The sequence below is a fragment of the Anser anser genome (genome assembly GCF_964211835.1).
Source record: "Anser anser genome assembly, chromosome: 29".
In the NCBI taxonomy this organism is placed as follows: Eukaryota; Metazoa; Chordata; class Aves; order Anseriformes; family Anatidae; genus Anser; species Anser anser.
Window position 1 is genome coordinate 1,658,903 of NC_139750.1, and position 18,918 is coordinate 1,677,820.

At 52.0% G+C, this 18,918-nt stretch overlaps 1 protein-coding gene and 1 pseudogene across 2 annotated transcripts in view; both read left to right on the forward strand.

Annotated features, from left to right (window-relative positions):
- Positions 1-3,936: 3,936 nt before the first annotated feature.
- LOC310887863 (olfactory receptor 14A16-like) overlaps positions 3,937-18,918 on the forward strand; it is a gene marked incomplete at its 3' end in the record, with an annotated part of 89,666 nt that continues 74,684 nt past the window's right edge. Inside the window, exon 1 of the mRNA XM_083814041.1 lies at positions 3,937-5,220. Within this exon, the coding sequence (XP_083670167.1) occupies positions 4,342-5,220 (879 nt within the window). The 5' untranslated portion in view covers positions 3,937-4,341. The remainder of the gene's footprint in view (positions 5,221-18,918) is intronic.
- LOC310887706 (olfactory receptor 14C36-like) lies at positions 16,233-17,193 on the forward strand (annotated as a pseudogene). Its single transcript has one exon. The product of its transcript is annotated as an olfactory receptor 14C36-like (transcript).

Sequence of the window (18,918 nt, forward strand, 5' to 3'; positions counted from 1 at the left end):
TCCATCACTTTTCCAGGGGTGGAGGTGAGCATGACCGGCCTGTAGTTGCCTGGGTCTTCCTTCTTGCCCTCCTTGAAGACTGGAGTAATGTTGGCTTTCTTCCAGTCCTCAGGCACCTTTCCTGTTCTCCAAGACATTTTGAACATGATAGAGAGTGGCTTAGCAATAACGCCTGCCAGTTCCCTCAGCACCCTCGGGTGCATCCCATTGGGGCCCATAGGTTTGTGGGTGTCTAGCTTGCCTAAATAACTTCTAAGCCAATCCCCTTCACCATGGGGAAAGTCTTCTTCCCTCCAGGTTTTCCCTCTTGTTTCCAGGCTCAGTAGTGCTTAGGTTCTAGCCTTAGCAGTGAAGACCAAAGTAACGAAGGCATTCAGTAACTCCACCTTCTCTGTATCCACCATCACCAAGGTACCCACCTCCTTTAGCTGAGCACTCACATTTTCCTCAGTCTTCCTTTTGCTGCTGATGTATTTGAAGAAGCCCTTCCTGTTATCCTTGATGTCTCTCGCTAAATGTAATTCTCACTGGGCTTTGGCCTTCTTCATTTCATCCCTGTATTCTCTGACAATGTTCCTAAATTCCACCCAAGTCGTCTGTTCCTTCTTCCACATCATGTACGTTTTCTTCTTCTGTTTAAGTTTTCCCAAGAGCTCCTTGCCCATCCACGCAGTTCTCCTGATCCCTTGCTCGACTTCTTTCTTGTAAGGATGCACCAACCCTGAGGTTGGAGGAAGTGGTGCTTGAATATTAGCCAGCTCTCCTGGACACCCTTTCCTTCTCGGGCCCTGGCCCAGAGGATTCTTCCAATTAGGTCCCTGAAGAGGTCAAAGTTAACTCTCCTGAAACCAAGGTTGCAGTCCTCTTTTTGCCCTGATTCCTCCTCGCAGGATCTTGAACTCCAACATCTCATGATCACTGCAGCCGAGACTGCCCTCAACCTTCATGTTTCCAACTAGACCATCTCTGTTTGTTTGAGCCAGGTCCAGCAGTGCCCTTCTTGTTGGCTTACTTTCCTGCTGCGTCAAGAAGTTATCTGCCATGGTCTGCAGCAATCACCTGGACCGTTTATTCTGAACTGTGTTGTCTCCCCAGCAAATATCTGGGTGGTTTAAGTCCCCAATAAGAAGCAGGGCCTGAGAACGTGAGGCAACTTGCAGCTGCCTGTAGAAGGCCTCATCCACTTCCTCTTCCTGATCCGGTGGCCTGTAGTAAACACCCACCACACTGTCACCCCTGTTGGCCTGTCCTTTGATCCTCACCCATAGGCTCTCAACTTGCACTTTGTCCCCCCCTAGGCAGAGCTGCATACATTCCAGTTGCTCACTGACATAAAGAGCAACTCCACCACCTCGCCTTCCTGGCCTGTCCTCACTAAAATCACAAAGCCGTCCATGGCCACATTCTGGTCATGGGAGATGTCCCACCATGTCTCAGTCATTGCAATGAGATCATAACCCTGCAACCACACACACCCCTCCAGTTCCCCTTGGTTATTCCCCATGCTGCGTGCATTTACATAGAGACATTTGAGTTGGGCTCCCAATGTGTCTGCCCTTCAGGATGGGGCAACTTTAACTCGTCCATGTGGGCCTACGGTAGCTCTCCTGTTAAGCTCTGTTCCCTCTGTAGGCTCTGGGCATCCTTTGCTGGCTCTGGTGTTCAGCTGGCGTGAGTGGGATGGCACGTCATCCCGTACCTTATCCCCTGCATCCCTGATGATATCTCCCCCCCCGTTCGATACAAACTGGAGTCAAAGGCAGCCTACTGCTATGCCACAGTTAATATCCCTAAAGCATTTTTCTCCATTCCTTTGCCAGCAGCATGCAGGCCACAGTTTGCTTTAATTTGGGGGGGAGTCCAGTCCACCTGAAATCAACTGCCCCGGGGTGGAAACACTGCCCTACCATTTGCCATGGACTGATTCAGACCGCCCTGGAACTGGGGGAAACTCCTGAACACCAGCAGTACATTGATGGCATCATTATGTGGGGTTAGAAAGCAGAGGCTGTTCTTGAGAAAGGGAAGAACATGTACCAAATCCTTCTGAAATACGATTTTGCACTGAAAAAAAATAAGAGACCGGCACACTGGATCCTGATGCAGGCTGGCCATGGTCAACGGGGCCACTGTAAAGGCATGGGCTGGGCATCGTTCAGCACGGTGGTGAGCAATTCCATTGTGCATCCTCGCTTTGTACATATTATCGTCATCATCATTATTCTCTCTTCTTTTTCTGTCCTATCAAACTGTCTTTATCTCAACACGTGAGCTTTTGGGGGGTGAGGGTGAGCTGTGTGGTGCTGAGGTGCCTGCCAGGTTAAAGCACAACATGCTTGACAACCAGACTCTAACAGCACAAATCACACTTCTAAAATGCGTCTCTCCCATGTTCAGAGAGGAGCAGTCGGTGATGACTTCAGTCTGCTTCAAACACTACACCCCAGGAAAGACCCTGCTGCATTCAGGAGCTGTCAGCCCTGAGGCCTTGGGGACACCTCGAGGGAGCCCAACGAGTGATGTTATGGTGAGGTGCTGTGCTGCTGAGCTGCGCCGGGCTCCTGGGACCAAGGGGAGCTCCTGGCAAGCGGGCAGCGCTGCAGAGAGACAGCTCTGCCCAGGAGCAGCTCCTCTGCACAGCGCAGCAGGGCTGGGGGCTCTGACCGCAGGTGGCACAGGGAGAGGAGAGAAGGAGAGAGGGCTTGGAGGCAGTGAGGAGCGCAACAACAGAGGGCAGCTTGTGGCAGGACAGATCTACAGGCTGTTGGCACCGTGAGTCTCTGGCATGAGGGCAATGCACATGCAGTTCCCAGCGAGGTCTCCTACAGCTGGCATATCTGATGCCTGATATCTTCTTCTGGATAGTTCTCTCTGTTACTCCAGCACAGAGTGGAAGATGCTTCAGAGAATGGAATTTATGATCTGATTTGTTCAAAAGGAACACCAAGGCAGGGGCTACTTGAAGGGTATGGCTGCATTCTGTAGCTTTCAGATTCCTGCAGTGGAGGGGAGGAAGGGATGGGGTCTGTGAGTATGGACAGAGAGGAGAAATGGGGACACAGAACCAGCTCCCAGCAGGGACATGGGCACGCAGCAGGGACATGGGCAGGTGGTGAGAGGGAGCTACTGCCAGAAATGCTGTGCAAGGGAGGGCTCAGGCACCTCCCTGCCATCCCCTGCAGGGCAGGCGCCTTCCCTGGGACACCCCTTGATCTCCTCTCCCACCAGCAGAGCCTCTGCCCTCAAGCCCCTGGTGTCCCCAGCAGGAGCTGCCTCCTCTGCAGGCAGAGCTGCAGCAGAGGAGGGTCTGCTGAGTGTCTGTCCCACCTTGGCCTTGCCTTCTGTGGCAGCAGCACGCTGGCATTCCTCCTGGCTTCTCCACCTGGCCGTGCTGCTGCTGTTCTTGTTTCCAGGCTGGCAGGGGATGGGGCTTTCAGATGCACATGGAGTGAGCCCTCGGTGTGCTTGGCTGGTAGGGGGGTACAGGGACAGGGTGCGGGGTCTGGAGATGTGCCCTTTGAACCTGGATTCCTTTACTCCCAGCATTGTCACGGTTTTGTAGGCACTGGAACAGGCACCACAGGGAAGTGGTCACAGCACTGAGGCTGCCAGAATTCAACAGACATTTGGACAACCCCCTCAGGCATACGGACCAGTTTTTGGCTGTTCATGTACCGATTCAGGGGTGGGATTTGGTTATCCTTGTGGGTCCTTTCCATGTCAGGATATTCTATGAATCTGTGCCTCTATGAACCTCTGAGTGAAATTGTCCTGCACCACAAAGTGTTGCCAGCACAGGTCAAATGAGACCAGCCATGGCTGTCCTCTCTAAAGGACACTCTGCACTGAAGGCTCCATCCCCTTGTGTCTGAGGATCCACAAGGTTTCACTTGAAATGCCCAGGATTTATGCTTTAGAAAAAGTCCTCAGGATGGGGTGGGCAGCTAGACAGAAAACAAAAAAATAAATCCTCACAGCCCTGCTGTGCAGTTGGGTGAATTATGAGTAACAATATGGAAAAGTTCTTTATTATCAGGTGATTGAATCTGAGATTACCTCATGTTCACCTTTACCTCTGGCTGTGGGGCAAGACTGATTCCTGCATTGCCCACAGCAGAATCCCTGCTCACAGGGACACCCTCAGGCAGCATCAAGCAGAGCACATGAAAGCAACCTGCTAAATATCTGCCTGAAAGGGGAAAATTGTTTTCAGGGGAGTTATATGAGAAATGGAACAAGTTTTTCTCAGGTATGTCTTCTTGTTTATTAAAGCTTTTTTTTTTTTTTTTTCCCCAGGTATGTTGACTTTATTAATGTTTTTTCCTCCTTGGGAAGAACCCCATGCCCAACATCAGCTCAGTGAGCGAGTTCCTCCTCCTGCCATTCGCAGACACACGCGAGCTGCAGCTTCTGCACTTCGGGCTCTTCCTGGGCATCTACCTGGCTGCCCTCCTGGGCAACGGCCTCATCCTCACAGCTGTAGCCTGCGACCACCGCCTCCACACCCCCATGTACTTCTTCGTCCTCAACCTCGCCCTCCTCGACCTGGGCACTATTACCACCACTGTCCCCAAAGCCATGGCCAATTCCCTCTGGGACAACAGGGCCATCTCCTATGAAGGATGTGCTGCCCAGGTCTTCTTTTTATTCTTCTTGCTTGGAGCAGAGTATTCCCTCCTCACTGTCATGGCCTATGACCGCTACGTTGCCATCTGCAAACCCCTGCACTACGGGAGCCTCCTGGGCAGCAGAGTTTGTGCCCAGATGGCAGCAGCTGCCTGGGGCAGTGGCTTTCTCAATGCTGTCCTGCACACGGCCAATACATTTTCCCTGCCCCTCTGCCAAGGCAATGCAGTGGACCAGTTCTTCTGTGAAATCCCCCAGATCCTCAAGCTCACTTGTTCACATGCCTACCTCAGGGAAGTTGGGCTACTCGTCTTTAGTCTTTCTTTAACATTTGGTTGTTTTGTTTTCATTGTGGTGTCCTATGTGCAAGTCTTCAAGGTGGTGCTGAGGATGCCCTCTGAGCAGGGCCGGCACAAAGCCTTTTCCATGTGCCTCCCTCACCTGGCCGTGGTCTCTCTCTTTGTGAGCACTGGCTTCTTTGCCTACCTGAAGCCACCCTCTATCTCCTCCCCATCCATGGACCTGCTGGTGTCATTTCTGTACTCGGTGGTGCCTCCAGCAGTGAACCCCCTCATCTATAGCATGAGGAACCAGGAACTGAAGAATGCAGTAAGGAAACTATTTGCATACATGCTTCTTCAGCACTGGTAATATGCCCATCATGTTAACAGTAGTAACAGGGTTTCTCACAAAATGTTAGGAAAATATTTTGAAATTGTCTTTATTATTACTTTTTCCAACATGTGATAGTATTATTTTTATTTAAAGAAGTTTCTTCTTATCCTTCTACCTGTTGATTTTTGTTTTGACCCAGTCGTCTGTGCTACTTTAAGAACCAATCTTCCTGTGCAGAGAAAGTCAATAAAGAAGGCATGAGAGATTCACTGGTCTCAGGGCCTGTCTCTTCCCATCTCCTCTGCAGCAGGGGGAGCAACTCCAGCATGGAGGAGAGGCTCAGGGCCAAGAGCCCAGCTGCCACATTAGAATAAGGTGGCCTTTGGGGCTGCCCCTCACTACTCGGTGGGGCAGTCTGCAGCTTCACTGACCTCCATTTCCTGTGGTATGGCTAGCCCCAGTCTGGGGGCTGCGGGGGAGGCCCAGAGCCTCCCTTGTCCCAGCAGCTGGGGTGCCTTGAGAGGGGATGGGACTGTGGTGGCCGTGCCCAGAGCCCTGCAGCAGCCTGCGGTGGGCACTGCCCTGGGGCCAGCCCAGCCTGGGCTGCTGGGCTGGGCTGGGCTGGGCTGTGTTGGGGAGAGGGCACAGAGGTGGGGAGAGGTGGGCAGGGGTTGGGCTGGGCTGGGCAGTGCCTGGCAGAGGGCAACAGCAGCATCAGGGAGCGGTGGGAGCATGCAGGGGAGGGCTCCCAGCAGGGCTTGGTGCTGCAGAGCCAGGGCTGGGGAAGGGGAGAGGAGGCCGCTCTGGGCCCTTGCTGGCCTGGGCAGAGCAGGAAGGGGGCCCAGGGCATTCGTCCCCTCACCGCAGCCTGCCAGGACCTGCAAGGCGGTCATGGAGTGTCCAGGGCCAGGCTCTGCCCCGTGGCCACAAGCCCTGCCTGCCCTCCTCCTGCCACGCTCTGTGGCTGCAGCAGAGGGGACCCCCAGCCAGCCCCTGCATGGGGCTCTGCCACCCACCTCACCCCAGCCCTCTCCAGCACCCTCCTTGCTGCTCTCTGATGCATGCCAGGACCTCCCAGTGTGTGCTGGCCAGCATATCTGCTGAGGCCCAGTGCGGCTGCTGCAGGGGCAGGGAGCTCAGCAGCGCCTTTGCAGCCCTCTGCCCTGGGCCTGCCTCTCCCCTTGCCCTTGGCCCTGGCCTTGTCTCTGCAGGCAGAAGCGCTCTTGGCATGTGCTTCCTGGCCTCCCCTCGCCTGCGCACAGCTGCTGCCCACTCAGGCTGCTGGCACAAATGTGTGCTCACAAGCAGCACCACCCCTTGTGCTGCTTCTCCTGGCCTCCGCCACCCCACTGCCTTGACTCCTTGTCTCTGCTGGGCCCCACCTTCCACACCCACATGTGTCCCTTGGCTGTCAGCTCCCTCTCCCCTGCCCCACAGAATGACAAAGATGGGGTGGGACGTATTACCGTTATGTGTGGAAGTGTTTTTGTAATCCACATTGGTGATGGCACAAAAAGACAGTTCCTTCACCAGTGACCTACATCCTTCTTCAGGTGAATTTTCAGGATCTACATTCATCACAGGAGAAGAAATACTGATGGCCACCTGTACTTGCATTGTCATCGCTTTGTCCATCATGGTGTACTCCCTCATCTTCCAGGTACTTCCACCCATCTCGAATAAACAATCCCTGTTGAATGTTCCCTTTCCAGCTGCCTGTCTGGACCTATGCACTTCCCATGGTTCTCCTGCTTTGTTCTCCCCTTACTCTGATCATTCAGGCCGCTCTCACTGCCCCAGTTGCTGTTTTGAGCTTCATTGAGTTCAAGCTTGCCCATCTATTAGCAGTCTGCCTAATTGTTTCTGTAGCAAGCTCCTCATCACTTATCATTGAATTAAGATTATATGTAATAATACTAATCTTAATACTTATAATTTCCTATCAATCATTATAAAATATTAATTTTACAGTCATCCTTTGGGGAAGGTAAACCTCTCTGGAGACATTCAAGATGAGGAGCTTGCTTTGCTGTTTGGAAAATTGCTGCATGTTTTCCTGTTTGTTTTAAAATACGGAAAAACCCTTCTGAGCCTGTGTGTAACCAGGTCTCTGAGGAAAGCAGGTGGGAGCTGGTGCAAAGGGGTTATAACATCCAGGTGCAGACTTCAGTGCAGAAGTCTGGTGTAAGGAAAAGTGATGCCAGTGCCAGGTGGCCAATGAGAGAAATGTCAGGGTTGGGGTGGTGAGGAGCAAGGTTGTCCATGCACTGTCAGACCTCAAGAGTCTGCTTTTCCTCCCTATGGACATCTCCATAGGAGAAGCCCTGGATTAATATTAATTGAAGAAAGATGCTCAAAGCTGAAATGCAACAAAATTCAGCTTTTAAAACGAGAAAAGATTTTTATTAGGTGCTTTTTGAAATCCTCCTCCTTAACTACACCATGAAAGCTCTCCAATTAGCTGTCCAAGTCCTGAAGACATGAATAAAACTATGGAAGACATGTTTCCTTAGGTGTTTCTGCATTTTAATGAATTCCATGGTGGATTTTGGTGCTCTGTCTCTGAACCTCAGGTACTGAGAGGAGAATGATGCAATTGCTTGAGAAAGTAAAGTCAGAAGGAAAAGTTGAAGTGACTTGGAGTATTAATGGGCCCCACTGAGGGCCGTTACCAAGAGATTCTCCTCAGGGACTTGTTAGGGCAGATAATTGGAGGCCATGCTTACAGATAGGCAAAGCACTGTGCTGAGAAAACTCTGGGTTTGTTGTGGTGAAGTAAAAGGGCCAGGTCCTGACTCCAGCCACTGGGAGGGAAGATCCTGCACCCCCATGTCTGGCTCAGGGCTCTTCCTGGGGGTCTGTGGGAGCCGGTGGGCAGTGAGCTGCCACAAGAAGAACAATGATATGACACCTCCCTGCCTCTGCACAGGGTCTCAAGAAAGCAATGACCGCCCTTGCAATGACTATATCTCATCTCCTCAGAAGCTCTATCCAAGGGGACAAAAATGTCAGGGCTGTTGGGGCCTTCTCTTCTTGCCAGCACCCACCTCTTTGTCCTCTCCAGACTTCCCTATGCTGCCCCACACTTTGCCCTATTTCCTTGAAGGCTGCAGACACCCATCTCTGTTCACCACCTTGCTCTCATCCCGGCATTTCCGTCGCTTCACCAATGTCTCGTCAACCCTCACCAGCTGTTCCTTGAAACACAAAGCCATGTTCTGATCATAGACACTCTTTGAGTGATCTCTAGTACCACAGCAAAACCCTTTGAGGGACATTTCTTCCTCTTCATGGCCAGCGCCAACCTTCCAAGGTGCACTTTCTGGCAGTTTTTTCTCTCCTGCTCTTTCCTACTACCAAAGAAAGCTCCATCAGGGTGGAAACCACTCCTGAAATAGGCATCCCAACCCATCGGCCTTCTAGTGGCCTGTCAGCCAACCAGACAGAAGTCACCTCACCAGCATCTTCTAAACCATGGTCCTGCTTCTGGCCTTGCAGCTTCTTGTGTAGACACAACCAAGCCTTGCGCCAGCTGCTGTCCGGTCATGTACTCAAGCAGAAGGGACAGTACAACCCATATTCAGGCCTTCTTTCTGTATGGGTCCTCCTGGGCATGTAGGCAGAGGGGATCCCACAGTCAGCATGCCAACCGGGTGCCTTCTGCTGGCCTTGCAGGACCACTGGCAGATGTCAGCTGAAAAGTACAGATCCTAGGTGAAAGTGTGACCTGTCAGCTACTTCAGACAGAAGTGACCTCACAGTCCCTTTCCGTGACACGTTGCTGCTGCTGCCCTATCAACTGCAGAGACAGAAGTGACCTCACAGTCCCTTCCACAGTCACATTCCTCCTGCTGGGGCAGGAGATCCTGAGGCAGAGCTGAGCTCATCAGAGCATTCCCACCCATCTCCTCCTTGTGACCTGTAAGCTGCTCAGCTCCATGGCCCTTCACATTCATCTTTGAATGCCATGTGACTGCACCGCAATCTCACGGTTCCTGCCCTCCCCCAAGGGAACAGGAACCTAAAGTTAAGGGTCAGGAAAAGGGTTAAAGGTGAGAAGGTTAATGCACAGGAAGACAGGCTTTGGATGATACTTGTTCGTGTATGGCATTAGGGACTATGCGAACCTTTCTGGGTGAGAGATTAAGTAGATGTTTCGTGGGAGGTTTTGGTGTTCTGCTTGGGGTGTCAGGTCTGTGGTTAGGGTATGGGCAAGCTCTTTGGCTGAGGGTTTTGTTTAGGTCTGCAAGAAGACTAGGGTTAAATAGAGCATTTTAATGCTAGTGTTAAGGGCAGGGATCAGGGTGAGCAAGAGAGTAAAGGCAATGGAAAGGGATTATGGACTAATTTTGGCTTCAAGGGATATTGTGGTCAAAAGTTAGAGTGGTGGATTCCTGTCAGGGTGTGGAGTGGCATTTAGATTTAGGTATTAACGTAACAGGTTAAACTAGGGTAAGGGCCTCACATGACTGCTTTAAGTCAGCTTTATGGTGGGATCAACATTACCTGAATATTCTTACCTCTCCAAAATCGTTAGCTTCTGCTCTCCAAGCTCCTCTTTCCTCCCCCAAATCTCACATCTCTCCTGGCCAGGCTCCTCCTGCCTTCCCAATATCAGTCATCTTCTTAGGGGCAGCTTTCTGATGGCTTTCATGAACTCAGAGTATGTGTCTCACCTCTGTTGGCTCCTCTGTTCCTGAGAAAGAAGCAGCTCCTAAGCCAGCATGGAGAAGGACACAAAGGCTGTCGGAGCACCCTGCACAATGTGCCCAGCAGCTCTGCAACACCACAAAAGTGCGCTTCCTGCCTACGCGGTTTGGTTCCAGAATGGCTCCTGTGGACTCAGGGTAACTTTTTCCATGGCCTCATGAAGGCTTTGTGTTCCCCCGGGCATCTGGGAGGCAGTGGCCCCCTCTGTGTAGAAAACTGAAAGCAGCCGTGAAGGATGAATGAGGCAAAAGCTGAAACCTCTGACATGACAACACCTCTTCAAGACCTCTTCCTCAATGGGGCCTACCAGGTACTTAGGGAGAGAGGATCTCACAAACTATGTGCAAAGAAGGTGCATCTGCTGGCCTGTCATGGAGACCAGCAGATGTGAGCCTAGAGGCACAGATCCCAGCCAGGATTCAAGGGATGACCTGTCAGCTACTTCAGAAAGAAGTCGACTCACAGGCCGTTTAACAGCCATTCGCTTCCTACTGGACTCAGAGCTTCTGAGGCACCACTGCCCTCCTAATACCATATCTACAAAACACCCCCTTCTTGGGCCAGAATCTGCCCAGGTAGAAGTGAGCTGGTTGTGATCCTTCAAGCCCATGGCACTGCTGCTGGACTTCCTCTCTGACGCCTCTCTGACGCACAGCAGCCAATTCTGTGCCAGTACTGTGAGGTGCTAGGCCAGGAGGGACCTTGCATGCAATGTTCCAGCCGCATGCATGTTGGTGGTCTCTCAGCTCCTTGTGCACAGTGAAGATCATGCTCACGTCCAGAAGCCATGTGCCTGAAGCTGGCCTAGAAGACACTCAGGGGAAGCGCCCTCCCAGCCCCAGCCCCAGCCCCAGCTGGCAGTGCTGCTCTGCAGAGCGAGGGGGCTGTGGTGCCCGGGGCACGGGGGCACTTTGCAGGGCTGTACTGGGCAGGCTGGGAGGCAGAGCCACCTCATGGGGTCACTGCCATTGCCCCAGGGCTGCAAGGAATCACTCGCCAGACTCCTTTGCTGGGGCTGCTGCGTGCCCTGGGGCTGCAGAGCTCTCCTCTGCCTGCTCACACCAGATTGAGCACTTGAGCTCTGGTCAGTCCACCTTGGACAGGCTCATGCTCTGCGGTTGTCTCCCAGGCTTATATTGCCCCTGCAGATCACCTGGGCTCTCCTGGAAGCTCCTGGATCCCTCCAGGACCAAAATAAATAAATAAATATTTAAATAAATAAAAATAAGGACAACATATTCCTCTGCGATCAGCGCCTTCATGTTCTGTGAAGCCCGAGTGTATGGCCCCTAGCAACTAACAGGGAACTTGTGAACCAGCCCCAGATCCCTAAACTCCATGCTGGGACTCTGCTCTCACCACCCCGAGCCCGTCTGGAAAGCAGCAAAGGCCAGAGCCTCTTTGGAGTCTCTTCCTTGGGCTTGTTCTTGACAGCAACTTTGCAGGAAGGCCTCAGCCTTCAGGCAGTGCCCGGAGGAGATCCCCTCTTAGGAGGGAAGTGCTGCAGCAAGTGGAGGCCAGCTGTGCCACTGCCGTGCCCACTGCCTGTCCCTGCCTGCAGTCCCAGCACAGCCCCACAGCAGCACTGGCACCAAGCTACAGGAGCAGCCGGGCCTGACCCCACCAGCAGGGCTCAGCAGGAGAGGGCGGCAGTGGCAAGAGAGCAGCTCTGCAGGCACCAAGCGCTGCTGCTCCCTGGCCGTGCTCCTGGGATGGGGCTCTTTTCCTCAGCACCCCTGCACACGGGCACTGCCCCTGCAGATCCAGACCAGGTCTCAGAGGAAGGACGTCAGACAAAGAAGGCAGTGCAGGCTCCTTTCTTTTGTTTATATTCACAGAGAGCCTGGCTTGTTGTGTGCAGAGTCTTTTAACTACGCTCAACAAGTAGATACTGGAATGGAAATGGGATGAATAATACAATTTTAATGTGCAAAATTAGCCAAATTACAAATAAGGAAAGGTTGTAATAAACATACACACACACACAGACACACAGAATATTGACCATTCCTGTAATACTTGACATTATCACAGAACCACAGAATCGGTTATGTTGGAAGAGACCTCCAAGACCACCTAGTCCATCCTATGACCTAACACTTACAAGTCCTACACTAAACCATACCACTAAGCTCTACATCTGAATGACTTTTAAAGACCTCCAGGGATGGTGACTCAACCACTTCCCTGGGCAGCCCATTCCAATACCTAACAACCCTTTCGGTAAAGAAGTTTTTCCTAACATCCAACCTAAACCTAACCTTGGAACAACTTTAGCCCATTCCCCCTCGTCCTGTCACCAGGCATGTGGGAGAATAGACCAACCCCTACCTTGCTACAGCCTCCTTTAAGGTATCTGTAGAGTATAATAAGGTCGCCCCTGAGCCTCCTCTTTTCCAGGCTGAACAATCCCAGATCCCTCAGCCATTCCTCGTAAGACTTGTTCTCCAGACCCCTCAACAGCTTCATTGACCTTCTCTGGACATGCTCCAGCACCTCCATGTCCTTCTTATAGCAAGGGGCCCAAAACTGAACACAGTACTCGAGGGGCGGCCTCACCAGAGCCGAGTACAGGGGGACAATCACCTCCTTAGACCTGCTGGCCACACTGTTCCTGATACAAGCCAGGACGCTGTTGGCCTTCTTGGCCACCTGAGCACACTGCTGGCTCATATTCAGCCGACTACCAACCAATACTCCCAGGCCCTTCTCTGCCAGGCAGCTTTCCAACCACTCATCTCCCAGCCTGTAGCGCTGCTTGGGGTTGTTGTGCCCCAAGTGCAAGACCCAGAACTTGGCCTTTTTGAACTTCATACAGTTGGTCTCAGCCCATCGGTCCAGCCTATGCAGATCCTCCTGCAGAGCCTTCCTACCCTCAGGGAGATAGACACATGCACCTAACTTGGTGTCGTCTTCAAACTTACTGAGGGTGCACTCGATCCCCTCATCAAGATCATAGATAAAGATATTAAAGAGAAGTGGCCCCAGTACTGAGCCCTGGAGGACTCCACTAGTGACTGGCCTCCAACTGCTGGTCACTAGTGGAGTCCTCCATTCACCACAACACTTTGGGGCCAGCTACCCAGCCAGTTTCTAACCCAATGAAGTGTATGCCAGTCCAAGCCAAGAACAGGCAGTTTCTTGAGGAGAATGCTGTGGGAAAGGGTGTCAAAAGCCTTACTGAAGTCAAGGTGGACCACATCCACAGCCTTTCCCTCATCCACTAAGTGCATCATTTTGTCATAGAAGGAGATCAGGTTTGTCAAGCAGGACCTACCTTTCATAAACCCATGCTGACTGGGCCTGATCGTATGGTTGCTTTGCAAGTGCCGCTTGACGACACTCTAGATAACCTGTTCCATGAGCTTCCCTGGTACTGCAGTCAAACTAACAGGCCTATCGTTTCCCAGGTCCACCCTCCAGCCCTTCTTGTAGATTGGCATCACGTTTGGTAGCCGCCAGTCGACTGGGACCTCCCCTGATAGCCAGGACTGCGGATAAATGATGGAAAGTGGCTTGCTCAGCTCTTCTGCCAATTCTCTCAGTACCCTCGGGTGGATTCCATCCGTCCCCACTGACTTGCGTACACCTAAGTGCTTTATCAGGTCGCCAACCATTTCCTCTTGGATTATGAGGGCCACATTCTGCTCCCCATCCCCTTCCACCAGCTCAGGGGGCTGGGTAGCCAGAGAACAACTGTTCTTTCCCCTAAAGACTGAGGCAAAGAAGACGTTAAGCACCTCAGCCTTCTCCTCATCTCTGGACACTAAGTTTCCCCCCGCATCCAGTCAAGGATGGAGATTCTCCTTAGTCCTCCTTTTTGTGTTTATGTATTATCCACTCTGGGTCATCTTTGGGCACGTGGGGACAGACTGCTCCTGAGCCATAAAGATTTCCTTCTTGAAGAGTGCCCAGCCTTGCTGGACTCCTCGGTCCTTCAGAAATGCCTCCCAAGGTGCCAGCCAGTGTCCTGAACAGCTCAAAGTCTGCCCTCCAGAAGTCCAAGACAGCACTTTTACTGATCCCCCTCCTGACTTCTCCAAGAATAGAGAACTCTACCATTTCACGGTCACTCTGCCCAAAACAGCTCCCGACCACCACATCTCCCACCAGTCCTTCCCTGTCTGTGAACAAAAAGTCTAGCTGGGCACAGTCCTGGTCGGTTCAGTAACCAGCTTTGTCAGGAAGCTATCTTCCACACTCTCCAGGAACCTCCTAGACTGCTTCTTCTGAGCTGTACTGTATTTCCAGCAGATACCTGGGAAGTTGAGGTGCCCCACGAGAACAAGTTCTGGCAATTGTGCAGCTTCTGCCAGCTGCTTGTAGAATGCCTCATCTGTCTCTTCATCCTGGTTTGGCGGTCCATAAGCTATCCCCACTAGGATGACTTCCTTGGCCTTCCCGCTGACCCAAACCCATAGGGTCTCAACATTATCATTCCCAGACTCGAGTTCTACAATGTCAAAACTCTTTAATATAGAGCCACACCACCACCCCGTCTGTGCTGCCTGTCCCTTCTGAAGAGCCTACAGCCATTCATTGCAGCACTCCAGTCATGGGAGTGGTCCCAACATGTTTCAGTGATGGCAACCAGGTCATAGCTTGCCTTTTATTTCTTTGCTATTAAGCAATAGTTACAGCTATATTATATTGGAAATGCAATAATAAAATCTCAATGGCCCAGAGGAATTTGGCTCTTCAAATGTCACTCAAATGTCACTCTGGCATCTCCAATGTCACCTGGTGTCTGCATCTGACCAGCTCCCTCCTGGCCTCTGTCTCCATTCAATGTGCTGGGAGCTGAGACAAACAGCTGACATACAGCTGCCTGGTTTGTGCCCACCTGTACAAAGGCAAGAGGAATCCCAGCTCCTGTGGGCTTGTCAGAGGCATGGGAGAGGCAGCTAAGCCCTCCTCTAGCCTCTGGATTGCAAATAAAGAAGGAGATGCCTTGATTGACTCAGCTGAAACCCTTCCCTAAGAAGGGGGAAGGCAGATCCTTCCCTGTCCTTGTGTGGGTGTTCTGCCTAAAACCAGGACATGGAAAGGTGATTCTTGGACATCATACCTCTTCTGAAATGAGGAAGGGCAGTGGTCCCTCTCCAGGGGAGGGAAGGAACATAAATGATTACTTTAGTCAGTTTCAGAGTTGATTCCCCTGGAGGCCCAGGGACTTGTCAAGAGCTCCCTGTGCTGTTGAGCTGGGACAGGCTCCTGGGCCCAAGGGGAGCTCCTGGCAAGCGGGCAGCGCTGCAGAGAGACAGCTCTGCCCACGAGCAGCTCCTCTGCACAGCGCAGCAGGGCTGGGGGCACTGCCTGCAGGGGACAAGGGCGGCTGAGAGAAGGGAGGGAGATGTTAAAGGCAGTGTGGAGGGGGGCTGCTGAGAGCTCACTGCGGGAGAAATCTTCCCAGTCCTGAACAGGGTAAGTCTCTGGCTGCAGGGCAACGCAGCTGTTGTTCCTGGTGCCATCTCCAGATTTGCTGGCAAATCCTGCAGCGTAGGGGAACTTTCAGAAGAACCCTCAGAGTTTCTTTGTATAAAAGGGGAGTGAAAACCTCCAGAGCAGGGATTATCTGCCAAAGCTGTCAGAGGGAAAGGACATGACTTTTTGTGGGTCTGGCTGCAGACTCTGCAGCTGGGGTGCATGCAGGGGTGGCCAGGGCTGTGGTGCAGATCAGGGTCCCTGCTGTGCCCCAGGGGCTGTGTGCCGGGGCAGGGCCTCTGCTGCCTGCCAGGCTCAGCACGCATCCTGCTCGGGGAGCTGCCCTGGGTGCTGTGGGGAGAAGCTGTAGTGGAAGGAGCCCCCCAGTCAGGGCAGGGCAGAGCAGGGCAGGGTGTTGCTGATGCCCAGAGGCTGGTGCCTGGGGCAGGCTGCTCACAGCTTCACAGCGCCCTGAGGACATCTTTGAGGGAGATTCTTGAGAGGGAAGACCAATGCCTACGCTACCTGAATGAAAGGCACTCTGGAGTACCTGCTTCCATTCTGCTACCGTGGAGGACAGGAAGAACAAGGAAAATGGATCAGTCCTGCTGCCCTTTACCATGTACATAAAGGGCAGCACTGACCCTTCGAGAGAGAGAAGTTGGTTAACGTCATCTCTGTGGCACTCTTAGGAAATCAAGACAAGACCTCCAGTCAGGAGCATGTATTCTTCCCTGGAAGAGACAGTGTGTCTTGTTGAGGATGTTTCAGTGAAACCTGATTTTACTCAGAAAACACTATCTAACTTGTCTCTTTAAATTCCTCCATGGACAGCCAAGCATACCCAGCGGCAGCAAATGTCCAACAGCAGCTTCCCCAATGAGTTCCTCCTTCTGCCATTCGCAGACATGCACGAGCTGCAGCTCCTGCACTTCGGGCTCTTCCTGGGCATCTACCTGGCTGCCCTCCTGGGCAACGGCCTCATCCTCACCGCTGTAGCCTGCGACCACCGCCTCCACACCCCCATGTACTTCTTCCTCCTCAACCTCGCCCTCCTCGACCTGGGCACTATTACCACCACTGTCCCCAAAGCCATGGCCAACTCCCTTTGGGACACAAGGACCATTTCCTACTCAGGATGTGCTGCTCAGGTCTTCATGTTAGCTCTCTTTCTCACAGCAGTTTTATCTTCTCACCATCATGGCTTATGACCGCTACGTTGCCATCTGCAAACCCCTGCACTACGGGACAATAATGGACAGCAGAAATTGTGTCAACATGGCAGCAGCTGCCTGGGGCAGTACTTTTCTCTATGCTGTGCTGCACACTGCCAATACCTTTTCCCTCCCTCTCTGCCAAGGCAATGCCCTGGACCAGTTCTTCTGTGAAATTCCCCAGATCCTCAAACTCTCCTGCTCAGATGACTATATCCGGGAAATTGGGCTTCTTGTGGTTAGTGCCTGTTTACTATTTGGGTGTTTTGTTTTCCTTGTGCTGTCCTATGTGCAGATCTTCAGGTCCGTGCTGAGGATCCCCTCGCAGCAGGGACGGCACAAAGCCTTTTCCACGTGCCTCCCTCACCTGGCTGTGGTCTCCCTGTTCATCAGCACTGCAATATTTTCCTACCTGAAGCCCCCCTCCATGTCCTCCTCCTCCCTCAATCTTTTGCTGGCAGTTGTGTACTCGGTGGTGCCTCCATCAGTGAACCCCCTCATCTACAGCATGAGGAACCAGGAGCTGAAGGATGCAGTGTGGAAAATGATGATGGGATGTTTTTCAGAAGCAGTAAACTGCCTGTCTTCTGAATATCACTCATAAAATAACTTATTAAAGGCAAAGGCATATCTCGTGTGTGTTTTCATTTTCTTTTTACTTTACTTAAATTGTGATATATTTTGTCCATGAAAAAATCCTGTTTCTTCCCCTTCTATTTCTCTCTCCAATGTTTCATGTGACTCTGAGTCTTGGTGTAAACAAGGTTCATTTAAAGGACATATAAAAGCACGGATCCTGCAGTGACGAGTTTGCCTGGGATGGTTTCTTGGTGACCTGTGGTGGAGCTGCAGGGGGACTTGGCTGTGTGCAGAGGTGGAGGGAAAAAGAATCCTGACAAAGCAGCACTGCCAGGGAGCCAAACAGCTGGGTCTTTCCTAAGTCGCCCTCTTTCACCTCCCACGCTCTCCTTCAGAGCCCTTGTGTTGCTGTTAGGACTGATTGCTCTTGTCACTTGCTCATCGTGCTGCTGTGGGGCAGTCCTGTGTCCACAGGCAGGGACAGGCCAGGGGCACTTCTCTAACACAGCTGGCTCTGTACCAGCATCTTCAGCATAAAAGGGGATGTGCTGAGGGCAGTGCCTGAAGGCTCAGCTCTTCTCCCAAAGCTGCTCTCATGGATATTGCAAAGGGATGGACTTGTCGTGGAGGTATGGTCCCCTGGGAAAACAGCTGAATTAAGGAATACTAGGCATTATTACTTTCACAGCAACAACTTCTCTGTAGAGTTCTCAACTTGTTCCGAAAATATATATTCAGTTCTTTAATCATTTTTCCACACCAGGGTGGCCATTTTCTTCAGGATGCCCTGGAGTTGCTAAAGGGTGCATGAGGAAGAATGAGTCTGGACATGTGGGAGGCCTTCTGAAGCATGAGCTGGTTGGCAGGCAGAGTACCTGAGGGATTGTGCAGGGCGTCCCCTGCACCCGGTGCTAATGGGGGGGGCGGGGAAGAGGCCTCCTGAGCGCAACACCTCCTTGTGGCCCTGTGGATGCTGGCTGTGAGGTCACCTGACAGGGTGACACATTTGGGGAGGTCAGGGGAAAGCCAGAAGAATAAACATGGGAGACCTGGGGAAAAGAAGAGAGTCTTGGCTAACAGAAGGAAAGATTTTGAAGAGGTGACAAGGGTTCAAGGAAGGCTGATGCTTCTGCAACACTCACTGGGAAAATATTCATGTTATGTCCTGGCTATATTTCTAATCAGGAACCTGAAAAGTGGATTGAAGGAATCCACTTCTCTAATCTCCAACCTCAAATCCTACTTTGAAGTCCATCCCCCCCATCTACATCACCTGTTTCCATTATTTTTAACCTATCGCTCTCGTTAATCCATATACCTTAATCCCTAGCATTAAATTGCCAGCCTTAACAACAACCCCCATGCCATAAAAAAGCATTTAATACATTCCTAACCAAAAATGTAGATGCTACCCTAAACCCTGGCTGGGTACCCAAAGCAGAACACCCAACTCTCCCTCTAAGACTCTACCCAGTCCCTAAACCTGGAAGGCAAGATCTAATCCCTAAACTCTAACTTGAACAACTAATCCTCAAATCTCTCATTCCTACACTCCTATCATGTAAGTGATGGGTTTTGGCCCCATGAGGCTGGGAAGGGCTTAGGATGTCCTGCAGCAATCACTTGGTCTTGGAGGAGGCAGGCGATGTGACATGGATCTGGTCAGGTCATAGGACTCAAGGAGGAGATGGGTGGGGATGTTCTGCTGAGGTCAGCTGTGCCTCAGGACCACAGAAGGCAGCAGGAGGCC